At 46.8% G+C, this 16,121-nt stretch overlaps 1 protein-coding gene and 2 non-coding genes across 3 annotated transcripts in view; 1 reads left to right on the forward strand and 2 right to left on the reverse strand.

The window, feature by feature from the left end:
* Positions 1-1,315: 1,315 nt before the first annotated feature.
* The window catches only part of LOC124606599 (proton channel OtopLc-like), a 229,782-nt gene continuing 214,976 nt past the window's right edge, over positions 1,316-16,121 (reverse strand). Inside the window, exons 10-12 of the mRNA XM_047138584.1 lie at positions 12,300-12,593; positions 8,071-8,205; positions 1,316-1,942 (exon numbers count right to left, since the gene is read on the reverse strand). Coding sequence (XP_046994540.1) covers positions 1,589-1,942; positions 8,071-8,205; positions 12,300-12,593 — 783 coding nt within the window. The 3' untranslated portion in view covers positions 1,316-1,588. The remainder of the gene's footprint in view (positions 1,943-8,070; positions 8,206-12,299; positions 12,594-16,121) is intronic.
* On the reverse strand, positions 7,523-7,597 carry Trnas-cga. Its single transcript has one exon. It is a non-coding gene; the product is annotated as a tRNA-Ser (tRNA).
* Trnas-cga lies at positions 7,782-7,856 on the forward strand. The gene has a single exon. It is a non-coding gene; the product is annotated as a tRNA-Ser (tRNA).

Genomic DNA, 16,121 nt, shown 5'->3' on the forward strand with positions numbered 1-16,121 from the left:
AACCATCCTGGAACGATTTAGGGTAATTACGGAAAACCTAAATCAGGATGGCCGGACGCGGGATTGAACCGTCGTCCTCCCGAATGCGAGTCCAGTGTGCTATCCACTGCGCCACCTCGCTCGATCGACAAGATGTGCAAAGTTCGGCAGTATACAGCAGATACTAAGTAGGTAAAGTACATGTTTTCACTTACATCGCTAAGCCGCGGAGAATGAACTATTAATTATTATCTACCGATTTGACATACAGAATTTTTATTTTACGAAAAAGACAGTTATTTTCACGTTTAGTTTTCGCTAAGTTCGGTCACAGTTACTGAAGGGTTCAAAATAGCAGCAAAGAAAGCCACGAGAGGCTTAATCACACTAAGGACTGCCTCTGATACGAATCTCAACATTCACGCACACACAGACATGCATTAATCAACAGGCACGCGGTTTTGCTTTATAGGGCTCATAATTGTTGTTATAGTAAAATTTGTGCTCTTCTCAAAAGTTCGCGTGTGCAGAAAAAAACTCTGCTTTCTTACACTGAGCCATTCAATCCTTTGCTCACACAATTCACTCACACAGTTTTTCATTTCAGGAGGCGATTAGTTGCTTTGTCATGAAATACTTTACGGACCACTGTAGTTCCACCTAGTACTAGAGAAAGTAACACTTACTTACTAACAGAGTATGATTGATATAGAACATAGAGGAAATGTGAGCATTGACACTTCTTCAGGTAACATTTCAATGAACACATGAGCATTTAGAATATCATAGATAGGGGATACTAGTACCTTAAAGTACGTAAATATGTCAAAAATAATTAACGTACTCCACGATGACTGTTCGCTACATCTGAACAGCACCCGAATGAAAAACGGTCTAAAACGAAGATGATGTTACAAGTCACTACGAAAAATATTTCAAAATGGTTGTATGAAAAATTATAATTTTCTGTTGTTCCCACTGAATACTTGCAGATATGAGGTAATATGCTTGTAAGGTAAGAGAAAAATGTCGCATAAATCCGTCCAAAACTCATGCTGTAGCGTATGAGGCCGTAGCCCTCTGCGGCTGTTGCCGAGAAGCTAAAAAAGTCCTCAGTTGCTTTACGTTCCCCGTAGACAGGTAAAAACCGTGGCAGATCTATTGTTTATCCGCTAGGTTTGTATACGTTACCACTCGACGTGGAGAAAAAGTTACGCCTGAAAATTCCTGTAAGGCCCGTATTATAATCAAGATGCGCTGTCTCTCTCTCTACTGATACAGTTGCTGCCAAAGCGGGAGTGGCTAGCAGTACGCCAGTATTGCACTCCGATGTTAGTTTTGCCATATGGAAGATGCTTGAGAGCAGCCGAATTCTTCACTGGGACTAGTTACTTATAGTCGTTTTGGGCCTGGCAATGAGTACTGATACTGTCCAGCAGAACACACGTATTCCCACAATACTGTTAGGGGGGCTGCAGTGACATCCCAACGAGATACAGGCCTACATCTAATCGGTCCCCGAGGAGCGTCACACGCGCCGTGACACCCTCGCGTGAGAAGTGAAGATGGCGGCAGCCTGTTGCGCGAGGAAGTGACGCCGGAGGAGTGGTTACATGTAGGTGGGCTTCATCTTGTAGGCGCGCTTCCAGATCTCGCAGAGGCAGACGGTCGAGTGGAAGCGGTAGAAGATGGCGAGCGGCATGGAGACGTGCGTGATGATGGTCCACGCCCAGAGCCCGTAGAAGTGCAGCTGGATGGGGTGCGACTCGGCGCGCGACTTCTCCAGCGTGTTGATGGCCCACATGGCGAGGTTGGTGACCAGCAGGAAGGTGACCAGCTCGCGGCCCGGCTTGCGCCGGATCTGGTCCGGCGTGGCGCACGAGCGCCGTGATGCGTCCAGCACGAACATGGTCTGGCACGTCGTCTGCACCAGCGACGCCAGCGCCGTGATGAGCACCAGCACCTGCGGGCCGAGCCACAACTCCGCCTCAGCTGGCGCTCAGACCACAGCAACAGCGGTACAACAAGCAGCCGCGCGGGACTAGCCGAGCGGTCCGAGGCGCTGCGGTCATGGACTGTGCGGCTGGTCCCGGCGGAGGTTCGAGTCCTCCCTCGGGCATGGGTATGTGTTGCTGTTGGGTTGTTTTTTTTCGGGAAGGAGACCAGACAGCGAGGTCATCGGTCTCATCGGTTTAGGGAAGGATGTCGGCCGTGCCCTTTCAAAGGAACCATCCCGGCATTTGCCTGGAGCGATTTAGGAAAATCACGGAAAACCAAAATCACGATGGCCGGACGCGGGATTAAACCGTCACTGCGCCACCTCGCTCGGTCATGGGTATGTGTCTTTGTCCTGAGGATAATTTAGATGAAGTAATGTCTAAGCTTAGGGACTGATGACCTTAGCAGTTAAGTCCCATAAGACTTGACACACATTTGAACTGTTTTTTTTTTTTTTTTTTGTACAACAAGTAAACTGGCCAAATGCGGGTAGGACTCGAGCACTGCTAATCTTGATAGACATTTCATCCGTTCCGGGACTCGACGGTTTTTTGATACTGTCAAGATATCGCTTCCATAGACTCCAAAACACACAAAAAAAAAAAAAAAAAAAAAATGTTCAATTGCCTCTGAGCACTATGGGACTTAACATCTGAGGTCATCAGTCCTCTAGAACGCACAACTGCTTAATCCTAACTAACCTAAGGACATCACACAGCCCGCATCTCGTGGTCGTGCGGTAGCGTTCTCGCTTCCCACGCCCGGGTTCCCGGGTTCGATTCCCGGCGGGGTCAGGGATTTTCTCTGCCTCGTGATGGTTGGGTGTTGTGTGCTGTCCTTAGGTTAGTTAGGTTTAAGTAGTTCTAAGTTCTAGGGGACTTATGACCACAGCAGTTGAGTCCCATAGTGCTCATTTTTTGACATCACACACATCCATGCCCGAGGCAGGATTCGAACCTGCGACCGTAGCGGTTGCGCGGTTCCAGACTGAAGCGCCTAGAACCGCTCGGCCACACCGGCCGGCTCCAAAACTCAAATTGGAAATTTGTGGTAAGGACTGTTGGACCAAACTGGTGATGTCATCTGTCCCTAGGCTTACGCACTACTTAATCCAACTTAAACTAACTTATGCTAAGGACAACACACACACACACACACACACACACACACACACACACACACACACATGCCCGAGGGAAGACTCGAACCTCCGGCAGGGGGAGCCACGCGAACCGTGACAAGACGCCTAAGACCGAACTGCTGACCGAGTGCCAAGTGCGGGTAGGACTCGGGCACTGAGCGTTCCGTACAGACTTCATTATCTCGACAGACATTTCATTCGTTCCGAGACTCGAAGGTTTTGCCTATTATCGCCATTGTGTAGAGGACAAGGGGTTAGTTTTAGGAAATATGGTGCGAAATTGTGATTTAGTGTGTTTCAGTGCGCGATGCGCCAGCGTCACGGCAGACATCGGTCGGAGGCTGGCCGCTGCGTTATGCAGGTGACACAGGTTTGCAATGAGTGTCGGTATGTGTGTACATGCACGGCAGCCATCAATAGCCAGAATTCAGCATTAGCAGAATTATACAGGTGCGGGCTGCATGTGGCGCGGTTGCATTAGCCAACTCATTGAGAACCTTCTAATAAACATGCCGCCGCGTAACTGGCGGATTCCGCAGCGGTCTGCACTATTTAAGGGCATCAGAGATGGGCGTCGGCATTCTGTTCGACCGATTGGGCATTTGGTCGCTGTTACGTCGTCGTCATCTGTGACGCTGTCCCCGAGGACCGCCCGCCAGTGTGGCCTAGCGGTTCTAGGCGCTACAGTCTGGAACCGCGAGACCGCTGTGGTCGCAGGTTCGAATCCTGCCTCGGGCATGGATGTGTGTGATGTCCTTAGGTTACTTAGGTTTAAGTAGTTCTAAGTTCTACGGTACTGATGACCACAGAAGTTAAGTCCCATAGTGCTCACAAGGGAACCTCCCCATCGCACCGCCCTCAGATTTAGTTATACGTTGGCACAGTGGACATACCTTGAAAAACTGAACACAAATCAATTGAGAAAACAGGAAGAAGTTGTGTGGAACTGTGAAAAAATAAGCAAACTATACAAACTGAGTAGTCCATGGGAAGATAGGCAACATCAAGGACACTGGGACCGCAGGAGCGCCGTGGTCTCGTGGTAACGTGAGTAGCTGCGGAACGAAAGGTCCTTGGTTCAAATCTTCCATCGAGTGAAAAGTTTAATTTTTTATTTTCAGTTTATGTGACAAACTCTTATGTTTTCATCACTTTTTTGGGAGTGATTATCACATCCACAAGAAAACCTAAATCGGGTAAGGTAGAAGAATCTTTTTACCCATTCACCAAGTGTACAAGTTAGGTGGGTCGACAACATATTCCTGTCATGTGGCGCACATGCCGTCACCAGTGTCGTATAGAATATATCAGATGTGTTTTCCTGTGGAGGAATCGGTTGCCCTATGACCTTGCGATCAAATGTTTTCGGTTCCCATTGGAGAGGCATGTCCTTTCGTCTACTAATCGCACGGTTTTGCGATGCGGTCGCAAAACACAGACACTAAACTTATTACAGTGAACAGAGACTTCAATGAACGAACGGACAGATAATAACTATGCAAAAATAAAGAACGTGAAATTTTCACTCGAGGGAAGACTTGAACCAAGGACCTCTCGTTCTGCAGTTGCTCACGCTACCACGGGACCACGGCGCTCCTGAGCTCACGTTATCCATGATGTTGCCTATGTCGCCCATGGACTACTCAGTTTGTATATTTTGCTTATTTTTTCACAGTTCCACACAACTTCTTCCTGTTTTCTCAATTGATCTGTGTTCAGTTTATCAAGGCCTATCCACTGTGCCAACTTATAACTAAATCTGAGAGGGGTGCGATGGGGAGGTTCCCTTGTCAGAGCCATTTGAAGCAACCCCGAGGACCGGCCAGTAGAGGGCGTTGCCCAATGCTGCACCGGCGACTCCCGGCGTCGTCACGAGCTGCAGCGTCTGCAGGGGGCAGGCAAGCAGGGCCGAGCCTCGTGCCACTAACCTCCTACCGCCTGCGCAGCCGCTGACCGAGCGCGGCGTCGCGTTCCCCAGGGCTGCGTGCATCAGCACGTATCCACCACGACACGAGCGGTGGGGCTGAGCTACCGGAAAATGTATTGGAAGAACCAACAATAAAGAGGTAGATTGCTGAAAACAGCCACCTTCTTCTACCCAGCCACGCCCTACAACTCCGACCACGTCACCCGCTCCGGTCATCCTGTTACGATTGATACTGGCAATATATCACTTCCATAGACTCCAAAACTCAAATTGGAAATTTGTGGTAAGGACTGTTGGACCAAACTGTTGAGGTCATCGGTCCCTAGGCTTACGCAATACTTAATCCAACATAAACTAACTTATGCTAAGGACAACACACACACCCATGCCCGAGGGAGGACTCGAAACTCCGATAGCGGAGCCGCGCGAACCACAACAATATGCTCCAGACTGCACGGCTACCCCAGGGAAGTGTCACAGAACCGTTTTTGTACTTTATATACATAAATGATATGAGGGACATTGTGAGCAGCAGTCTAGACCTGTTTGCTGATGATGATGTATGTATGTGGAGGTGTCGTCCTTGAGTGACTGTAGGATGATACAAGAGGACTTAGACAAAATTTCTAGTTGGTTTAATCAGTGGCATCGTGCTCTATAAATAGAAAAATGCAAGTTAATGAAGAAGAGTAGGAAAAACAATTCCGTAATGTACGAATACAGCATTAGTATCGCGCCGGTCAGCACAGTCACGGCGTTGAAATATCTACGTGTCATTTTACAACGCGATATGAAATGTAACGAGCACGTAAGGATTGCAGTAGGGTAGGCGAATGATCGACTTAAGTTTATTTTGCGAATTTTAGCAAAGTGTAGTCCATGTGTAAAGGAGAACGCGCATGGAAACTATAGTGCAATCCGTTCTTGAGTAGTTCCGTGTGTTTTGGGACCTGAGCAAGTTGTTTTAAAGTATGACATCGAAGCAATTTCAGATGTGTACTGCTGGATTTGTTTCTTCTCCCTCTACCTCACGTCAACCAGTCAGTGTAAAACGGGTTCACATAATCGTCAAAACGTAAAAAAAAAAACAAAGTACAATAATAACACAAAAATAATTATGTATAAAATATCTCTGTACAACTATGGAAGTACTTAAATATTGTATAAAATATCAAAAAGCTTTAAAATAACTGTACAGACGATGTATATTATGTATATTCAGTGTGCCGTCTATGGGCTAATGTGGTACTACCACAATGGTTTCAAAGTCTACGATGTTGTGAACGTCTTTGGCATTGCGGCATCATATCGATATGTGAGTTGTGACTCGACTGCAAGTATACACCTATGCTAGATTAAGTCTGTCTTATATTAACTTTATTTGCGACTGGTGATATATGTAATAATGGAATGATCAACTGCAGAGTGGTATGACACTACATACACTTGTAATGAGATATTATACACATAACTATTTTTATGTTAGTATTGAATTTTTTTTTACGTTTTGACGATTATGTGAACCCGTTCTACACTGATTGGTTGACGTGAGGTAGAGGGAGAAGAGGTAGGCGGAGCATCTTCGTATTTAAGAGTATGCCCGTCACTTGCTGGCACCAGTTGACATCACAGCAGCTGAGAAGAGTGCTCCACCTACCATCTTCGAAGGATGCCATGGGTATAACAAGTCTTATTGTATTTTATCCTTATAAACATTTGGCATATTTTATTGTCAATCTAGTAAGGTTTCTATTACTTTCTAAATTAAATTACAGGTCTGATGATGGTCATGTGATATGACCGAATCTGGTCACCTATGTTCTTGTAGCATACGTGGTGCGATCAAGACTGAATTTTAAGAAGAATTTTTTTTTTTTTTTAACGGGAAGTGATTACGGCAGAGAAATTCATGCTCGTAGGGAGCTTATGGAATAGGAAAGGGCAGGAATGGTAGTGTACCTGAAGTACCCTACGCTATACAACGCAAGGTGGCTTCTCGAATACGAATGTATAAGTAGAGAGTGAGTTCTGTCGTAAAAATGAACCAGCAGTAATTATCGTCTCGTAATCGTAAATTCAGTTGACAGGTAATCGTGCATAATATTGCATCAACTTTAGGTACACAACAAAAATTCCTACTTTTTGGTTTGTTAATGAGTCATATAACTAATATATTGTTGGTCTGAAGTGTTTTGTGAATAATTTCTATGGATGCGTTAGCCATCTAGGCTACTATATATGTACATTACATAGGTGTCTTACGAACGTGATTAATCGGTTAAATTACAAAAAGCGTTTTCACCAGCAACAAGAAAGAGTATACAAGGCTATAAAGACGATATATTCGAACGTATCTTCCTTTAACATCGGCAGAGTATTAAGCTGCAGTTGGATTTCGTCTGTCACGATTTTAAATAGGTATTTCATGACCCCGTCAAACAGTTCTTATGTGAAACTTCCTGGCAGATTAAAACTGTGTGCCGGGCCGAGACTCGAACTCGGGACCTTTGCCTTTCGCGGGCAAGTGCTCTACCAACTGAGCTACCCAAGCACGACTCACGCCCCGTCCTCGCAGCTTTACTTCTGCCAGTACCTCGTCTCCTACATTCCAAACTTTACAGAAGCTCTCCTGCGAACCTTGCAGAACTAGCACTCCTGAAAGTAAGGATATTGCGGAGACATGGCTTAGCCACAGCCTGGGGCATGTTTCTAGAATGAGGACGGGGCGTGAGACGTGCCTGGGTAGCTCAGTTGGTAGAGCACTTGCCTCCGAAAGGCAAAGGTCCCGAGTTCGAGTCTCGGTCCGGCACACAGTTTTAATCTGCCAGGAAGTTTCATATCAGTGCACACTCCTCTGCAAAGTGAAAATGTCATTCAGTTCTTATGTGCACCTATGTGACCTGATGTCTGTTTTCTATGTTGCACAACCGCTTCTCACTGATCACTCTTTTCGCATCATTCACGCTGCTGAGAACCGCTACTTTTAATTCATAGGACGGTACTCGCGCAGCCTCGCGTAACTCACCGTGTTCTTCTCGATGGTGAAGTGGCCACCGATGATGGTGAACGTGCTGTAGATGAACATGCCGGTCTGCGCCCCCACCAGCAGGATGTTGTCCAGCTCCAGGTTGCGACAGCCGTCGTACTTCAGTTGGCGAACCTGTCAATCGTGAACGGAAAACAATAGCGACATATTTTGGTGCCTTAACCGTCTATGAGTGAAGACAGTATCCAAAAGAACAATGTGCCTTGCAGCAATTACTTTTAGACTTGGCTGAAACCTGGTTAAAATCCACAACGAAATATTTACAGCATATAGTACTCGATAATGAAACTGTCTAACAGATAGTAACTGTCAGGTGGACTATACTTCCAAAGCAAGACTTGACCCGCCACGAGTGAAGCTTATACTTGATGACCATTTGAGCACGCTCCACTAACTGTCTCGGAATTCTATATATGATTTGCCGCTAGTACCCGGTAGGGATTTGTAAATTTTCGAAGGGAATGCTCCAGGCAGCTACAACCACATTAAACCGGAAAATTACAAGTCTCTGGGGCTATGTATGTACTCTATCTGTTCAAAAATATCCAGACACCTATTACTGACATTAACAAGGAAGGATCCACCCTTCGCCTATATGACGGTTTGCACTCTTCTGGGGACACATTCAGTGAGGCGTCTGAACGTCTGTTGAGGGGTGGCATTCCATTCTTGGTCAAGAGCAGAAACCACAGATGGTAGTGACGCTGGACGCTGGTGTCTGGAGCAAAGCCGAAGGGCTAACTCATCCCAAAGATGTTTCATTGTGTTCGTTTCGGGACTTTGGGCAGACTAGTCCATTTCATGTCACTGTCCACAAACCATCCTCTGACAGATTCTGCCTTATGACAGAGTGCTTTCTCATGCTAATGCAGACACCGTTTCCGAACAATTCCTCTGCTGCAAGCGGTACAAATGCTGTAAATTGTGTTCACATACTACGGCACGTAGTGTTTTCTTAAGCGCAATAAGAGAAACATACCCTAACCACGATAAGTAACCCCATTCTATAACACTACCTCCTCCATACTTCACTGTTGGAAGTACAGATGATAGGTGATAACGTGTTTTGGCCATTCGCCAAATCTAAACCCCTCTGTCAGATTACTATAAGCTGCAGCGTGATACGTCACTCCCAATCACGCGTTTCCGCTCATCCAGAGTCTATTTGCGTCGCTGTTTACACCACCTCAAACGTAGCTCAGCCTTGACGACAGAAATCTGTGGCTCGTAAGGAACTGCTAAATCTTTGTACCCCATTATTTTTAACTCCCTAAGCACAATCACTGTGCTTGGCTAGGCGGCTGGTAACACTTTAGAACTCAAAACTCATTCCCTCCACTGATTTCGTGTGATCCTCTACAACTACCTTCCGCGATTCTTCACGATTCCTGTCCATCAGTGCCATACATCAGGTCTGTCTGGTCTTGGTTAGCTGTGGTAGTTCCTTCGCGTGTCCACTCCACAATCATATTACCGACAGTAAACGTGGGCAGCACGAGATGGGTTGTAATGTCCCTGGTGGATTTGTTACTTGTATATGAAGTCACTGAGCTCTCCAGATCGACGCATTCTCCCATCTCTGCTTCTGTACTTACAACAGAATAGTTCCCACTTCCCTTTATACTGGCGGGTCCGCCTCTGGCGACGTCCAATTGGCAAGTCAGCGTCACATAGGGGTGTCCGGATACTTTTTGCCAGCTAGTGTATATCACTATCCACTGACCTTTGTGTGGAATAGCGTGGTTTCAAATTCTCACCCATTTGTAATATTTCGTCTGAATGAGACAGCAGCTACACTATGTGATCAAAAGTATCCGGACACCTGGCTGAATTTTGACTTACAAGTTCGTGGCGCCCACCATCGGTAATTCTGGAATTCAGTACGGTGTTGGACCACCCTTAGCCTTGATGACAGCTTCCACTCTCGCAGGCATTCGTTCAGTCAGGTGCTGGAAAGTTTCTTGGGGAATGGCAGCCCACTCTTCACGGAGTCCTGCACTAAGGAGAGGTATCGATGTCGGTCGGTGAGTCCTGGACGACGTCGGCGTTCCGAAACATCCCAAAGGTGTTCTATGGGGTTCAGGTCAGGGCTCTGTGCAGGCCAGTCCATTACAGGGATGTTACTGTCGTGTAACCACTGCGCCACAGGTCGTGCATTATGAACAGGTGCTCGATCGTGTTTAAAGATGCAATCACCATCCCGAAATTGCTCTTCAACAGTGGGATGCAAGAAGGTGCTTAAAACATCAATGTAGGCCTGTGCTGAGATAGTGCCACGCAAAACAACAAGGGGTGCAAGTCCCTTCCATGAAACACCATAACACCACCGCCTCCGAATTTTACCGTTGGCACTACACACGCTGGCAGATGTTCACCGGGCATTCGCCATATCCACTCCCTGCCATCGGATCGTCACATTGTGTACCGTGATTCTTCACTCCACACAACGTTTTTCCACTGTTCAATGGTCCAATGTTTACCCTCCTTACACCAAGTGAGGCGTCGTTTGGCATTTACCGGCGTGATGCGTGGATTATGAGCAGCCGGTCGACCATGAAATCCAAGTTTTCTCACCGCCTGCCTAACTGTCATAGCACATCCTGATGGTCTGGATAGATATGTGCCTATTACACATTACGACGCTCTTCAACTATCGGCTGTCTCTGTCAGTCAACAGATGAGGTCGGCCTGTACGCTTTCTTGTTGTACGTGTCCCTTCAAGTTTCCACTTCACTATCATATCAGAAAGAGTGGACCTAGGGATGTTTAGGAGTGTGGAAATCTGGCGTAAGGACGTATGACGAAAGTGACACCCAATCACCTGACCATGCTCGAAGTCCGTGAGTTCCGCGGAGCGCCCCATTCTGCTTTCTCACGGTGGCTAATGACTTCTCAGGTCGCTGATATGGAGAACCTGGCCGCACAATGAACCTAATATGAAAAACGTATGTTTTTTGGGGTGTCCGGGTAGTTTTGATCACATAGTGTATGCCTCGCCGGTGAGGTGTTGAGGAAAGATGACTGGCTCCACGAGCAGCCACACATTGAGGTTCAACCGGTGCTGACAGATCGCTGCCCATATTACACCAGTACATGTCGAATGGATCGCTCAGGATTGGCATCACGTCCTCTTCACTGATGAGTGTCGCATATGCCTTCAACCAGACAATCGTCGGAGACGTGTTTGGAGGCAACCTGGTCAGGCTGAACGCTTAAGACACACTGTCCAGCGAGTGCAGTAAGGTGGAGGTTCCGTGCTGTTTTGGGGTGGCATGACGTGGGGCCGACGTACGCAGCTGGAGGTCATGGAAGGCGCCGTAACGGCTGTACGATACGTGAATGCCATCCTCCGACCGATAGTACAAACATATCGGCATCGTATTGACGAGGCATTCGTCTTCATGGACGACAATTCGCGCCCCCATCGTGCACATCTTGTGAATGACTTCCTTCAGGATAACGACATCGCTCGACTAAGTGTTCAAATGTGTGTGAAACCTTATGGGACTTAACTGTTAAGGTCATCAGTCCCTAAGCTTACACACTACTTAACCTAAATTATCCTAAGGACAAACACACACACCCATGCCCGAGGGAGGACTCGAACCTCCGCCGGGACGAGCCGCACAGTCCATGACTGCAGCGCCTTAGACCGCTCGGCTAATCCTCGCTCGACTCGAGTGGCCAGCCTGTTCTCCTGACATGAACCCTAATCGAACTTGCATGGGATAGATTGAACTGGGCTGTTTACGGACGACGTGACCCACCAACCACTCTGAGGGAATCTACGCCGAATCATCGTTAAGGAATGGGACAATCTGGACCAACAGTGCCTTGATGAACTTGTGGATAGTATGCCACGACGAATACAGGCATGCATCAATGCAAGAGGACGTGCTACTGGGTATTAGAGGTACCGGTGTGTACAGCAATCTGGACCACCACCTCTGAAGGCCCCGCTGTATGGTGGTACAACATGGAATGTGTGGTTTTCATGAGCAATAGAAAGGGCGGAAATGATGTTTATGTTGATCTCTATTCTGTACAGGTTCCGTAACTCTGGGAACCGAGGTGATGCAAAACTTTTTTTTGATGTGTGTAAAAGTACGGACTAATGTTTGTCATGAACAATAAAAATTAAGGTCCGCTATAGGTGTGCGTCACACAAAAATAAATAAAGTTGCCAGATTAAGGCGGTCTGTGCTTACTTGGACCATGCCAACGAGCGTGGCGACGGTGGTGGTGGTGTAGAGCGTGAGCTCGCAGATGTTGACCTCCATGACGGCGAGGCCGACGAACTCGGGCTTGGAGATGAGCACGAAGAAGAGGATGAGCGAGATGATGGTGAGCACCAGCACCAGGATGCCGACGAAGAGCCCCTTGTGGGCGCGCGCGCAGTCCACCGAGTAGTGGTGGGGCGGCCGCTTGTACGCCTGGTGCGCCAGCCCGGCGCCCGGCGGCTGCCCCGCGCGGACCCCGCCGCTGCCCGTGCCGCACGAGATCTGTCGGCAGAGCAACGCACAACTCGTGAGGAAAGTCCCAGGTGTCGGCCAAAGTCGTTGCTTTTGTGCTTTCCATGCTGTTTATGCCTGTGCGTTCAGAACGTATTTCCTTTGCATGTGACCCGTTATCATGACAGAGTGGTGGAACTGGAAAGACGATATTCCAGTGCCTGTGTTATTCCGATTACGATGGGAAGTTCCTCGGCATCGTAATTCAGAATAACACAGGCAGTGCAATATCGTATTTCTCTGCTGATACGGGGTAAGCGACTTTCAAGTGCAACGTCTGACTTGTACAGGTGTATACACAATGGATACGTCGACGCATGGTTGACGACACACGGAAGTTTGGTTCTGGCCGTGAGTCGTGTTCGGATAGCCAAATGGTTAATGATGATGATGTTTGGTTTGTGGGGCGCTCAACTGCGTGGTTATCAGTTTCTATCTGTACTAAATCTGCACCACAGGCACAACAACCTTTATCCCAACCACCACATTGTTCACCTGACAATACTCCCATCCAACCTATGCCCTCTTATCGGCTCCTCAATTACGCCATATTTCCACTTGCTTCCAGAAATCCTTTTTCCATGTCATTTCTACATATTACGTAGCGCTGGCCATGCAGCCCCAGACTGACAACCTGCTGTAAACGAACAGCAATTCCCAAAAATCAACGTATCACCAACCCAATCTAGATGTGCCAAGTTTACACCCTTAAATCCATTCTCTTGTCCATCTCCTTCAGTTTGCTCATGACACTGCCTTTGCAGCCACAAATGGGAACGAACTGTTCACCTCGACCGTCCATCTGCTGTTGCAAACAACGTCTCCTCTAGATCAAACCTTGAAGATTCAGATAATAATTGAGGTACAAACCACTCACAGCTTCCACCGGTACGAACTCCACTTCAGAAGATCTCGCCAGGACATTAAGATATCATACCCGTGGTCTCCTGGCAGCAGTTTACATAATTTCGAGGAGAGAGGCACCCTCTGCCAAAATGCTGGAATACCCTGGAATATCAGCTGCGTACGTGTTAAAACGGACGTTACGAAGAAAGCAACTGTCAAGTCTCTGTCATTGGCGGATGACATCATATGCGTTTACAGTTGGAGTCATGTCTTTGTTCTACGTAGCACACCCCACTGAGTAACACGCAATAATTATTCTGTAACATGACTACAGCGGTGTAGTTTTTATATCGTGCTTCATAAACTTTCTAACTACTTACCTTTTCCATTGTCGAAGAGATACGATACGGTGTCTACTCCTCAGTCAAGGAACTTAGTAAAACTGACAAATAAAGCTGCCTCATTCTAAAATTATCTAACAAGATTGTGAAATAGCTGCCCCAAGATATATTTTACTGGTGGTATTGCACATATTGCTCTTCCTCCACTTTATTAATTTCAGGAGAAAGGGTCGGTAAAGATGAAGTTTCAAGTGTTTGCTAAACTCTCCCAACCATATCAAAGCCGTAGAGGGAAGAGGACAGACTTTTCCGAGCAGTGCAGACATTTGCTCAACATACTGATTCACTGTCAGACAAAGAGTGGCCGGTACTAAAAAAGTACTGGAAATTTTTCTTGCTTCCAATGTGATGTCTTTTACTGTTAAGTGCTCAGCAGCTGCAGCCACTCTGATCCAAACATATCGTGCTCTCGGCTAATGACCAAAATTCGAGCGTACGGAATATCAGACCAACTGCGCGTCTGGACGAAGAGTTCCTAGCGAACACAGCATAACATATCATCCTCAAAGGAGAGAAATTTCATTCATAAAAGTAACTTCAGGCTTACCCCAATTGAGTGTTACTGGGTCATTAGTCTTCTCTCTCATATATATACTTCTCTGTATATACTTCTCTCTCTCTCTCTCTCATATATATATATATATATATATATATATATATATATATATATGAGGGCGGTTCAGAAAGTAACCTCCGATTGGTCACAGTGCGGGTTGTGGGGGGAGTAGCGACGCCATCTGTGCGTTCACGCACTCAACAGGTCAGTCGGCATCAAGCCGTGGTCGAGTGAACGTCGTACCTGCGCTAGTTTAGTTTTTGTGGCAGTTTGAAATGTGTGCTGCAATAGAAAACCCCGCCAAATGTGAAGTGCGTGCTGTCATAAGGTTTTTTACAGCCAAAGGATATTCTGCAGCAGCTATTCATCGTGAGCTTTGTGCCGTGTACGGACCAAGAGTTATGAGTGAAGGAGTTGTCCGTGAATGGGTACGTTTATTTAAAAGCGGACGAGAAAACGTTCATGATGAAGAGAGGAGTGGTAGACCATCATTGGTGATTGACGAACTCGTTCAGACAGTTGATGCAAAAGTTCGTGAAAATCGACGTTTCTCAATGTCGGAGTTGTCTACTGGTTTTCCACAGATTTCTAAGACTCTCTTGTACGAGATAGTGACAGCAAGATTGGGTTACCGTAAGTTCTGTGCACGATGGGTGCCCAAAATTCTTACCGACCACCACAAAACTCAAAGAATGGCCTCTGCATTAGACTTTCTGTCACGTTATGAGGACGAAGGAGAACCATTGTTAAACAGAATCGTGACCAGTGACGAAACCTGGATTAAGTACGTGAACCCTGAGACAAAAGAACAATCAAAGATGTGGGCACATTCAAATTCGCCTACCAAACCAAGAAAAGCCTCGCAAGATTTTTCTGCCAGAAAACTGATGGCAACGGTGTTTTGGGATGCCAAAGGGGTGTTGTTGGTTGAATTCATGGAACGTGGTACGACCATTAATCCAGACGTGTACTGTGAAACAATAAAAAAGTTACGACGGGCTATACAGAACAAACGCCGTGGTATGCTGACTTCCGGTATCGTTTTTTTGCACGTTAACGCCCGTCCTCACTCTGCTCGCAGAACAACGGCCCTTCTTGAGTCCTTCAAGTGGGACGTTATCAACCATCCACCTTACAGCCCAGACCTGGCGCCAAGTGATTATCACCTCTTCATGCATTTGAAGAAATGGCTCGGGTCACAGCGGTTTGATGACGACGAATATGCGGTCACAGGCTGGCTCCAGGCACAAGCGGGTGATTTTTATGCAGAAGGAATTTCAATTTTTAAATCAACCGGAGGTTACTTTCTGAACGGCCCTCGTGTATATATATATATATATATATATATATATATATATATATATATATATACTTAAGAACTAAGGAACCTGATACACCCGCCTAATATCGTGAGGGCCCTCGCGAGTGCGCAGAACTGCCGTAACACGACGTAGCATGGACTAGACTAATGTATGAAGTAGTGCTGGAGGGAAGTGACGCCATGAATCCTGTACGATTGTCCATAAATCCGTAACAGTACGAGGGGTGGAGATCTCTTCTGAACAGCACGTTGCAAGGATCCCAGATATGGTCAATAATGTTCATGCTTGGGGATTCTGGTGGCCAGTGGACGTGTTAAAACTCATAAGAGTGTTCGTGGAGCCACTCTGTAGCAGTTCTGGACGAGTGGGGTGTCGCATTGTCCTGCTGGAATTG

The sequence above is a fragment of the Schistocerca americana genome, chromosome 3, assembly GCF_021461395.2.
Source record: "Schistocerca americana isolate TAMUIC-IGC-003095 chromosome 3, iqSchAmer2.1, whole genome shotgun sequence".
Classification (NCBI taxonomy): Eukaryota; Metazoa; Arthropoda; class Insecta; order Orthoptera; family Acrididae; genus Schistocerca; species Schistocerca americana.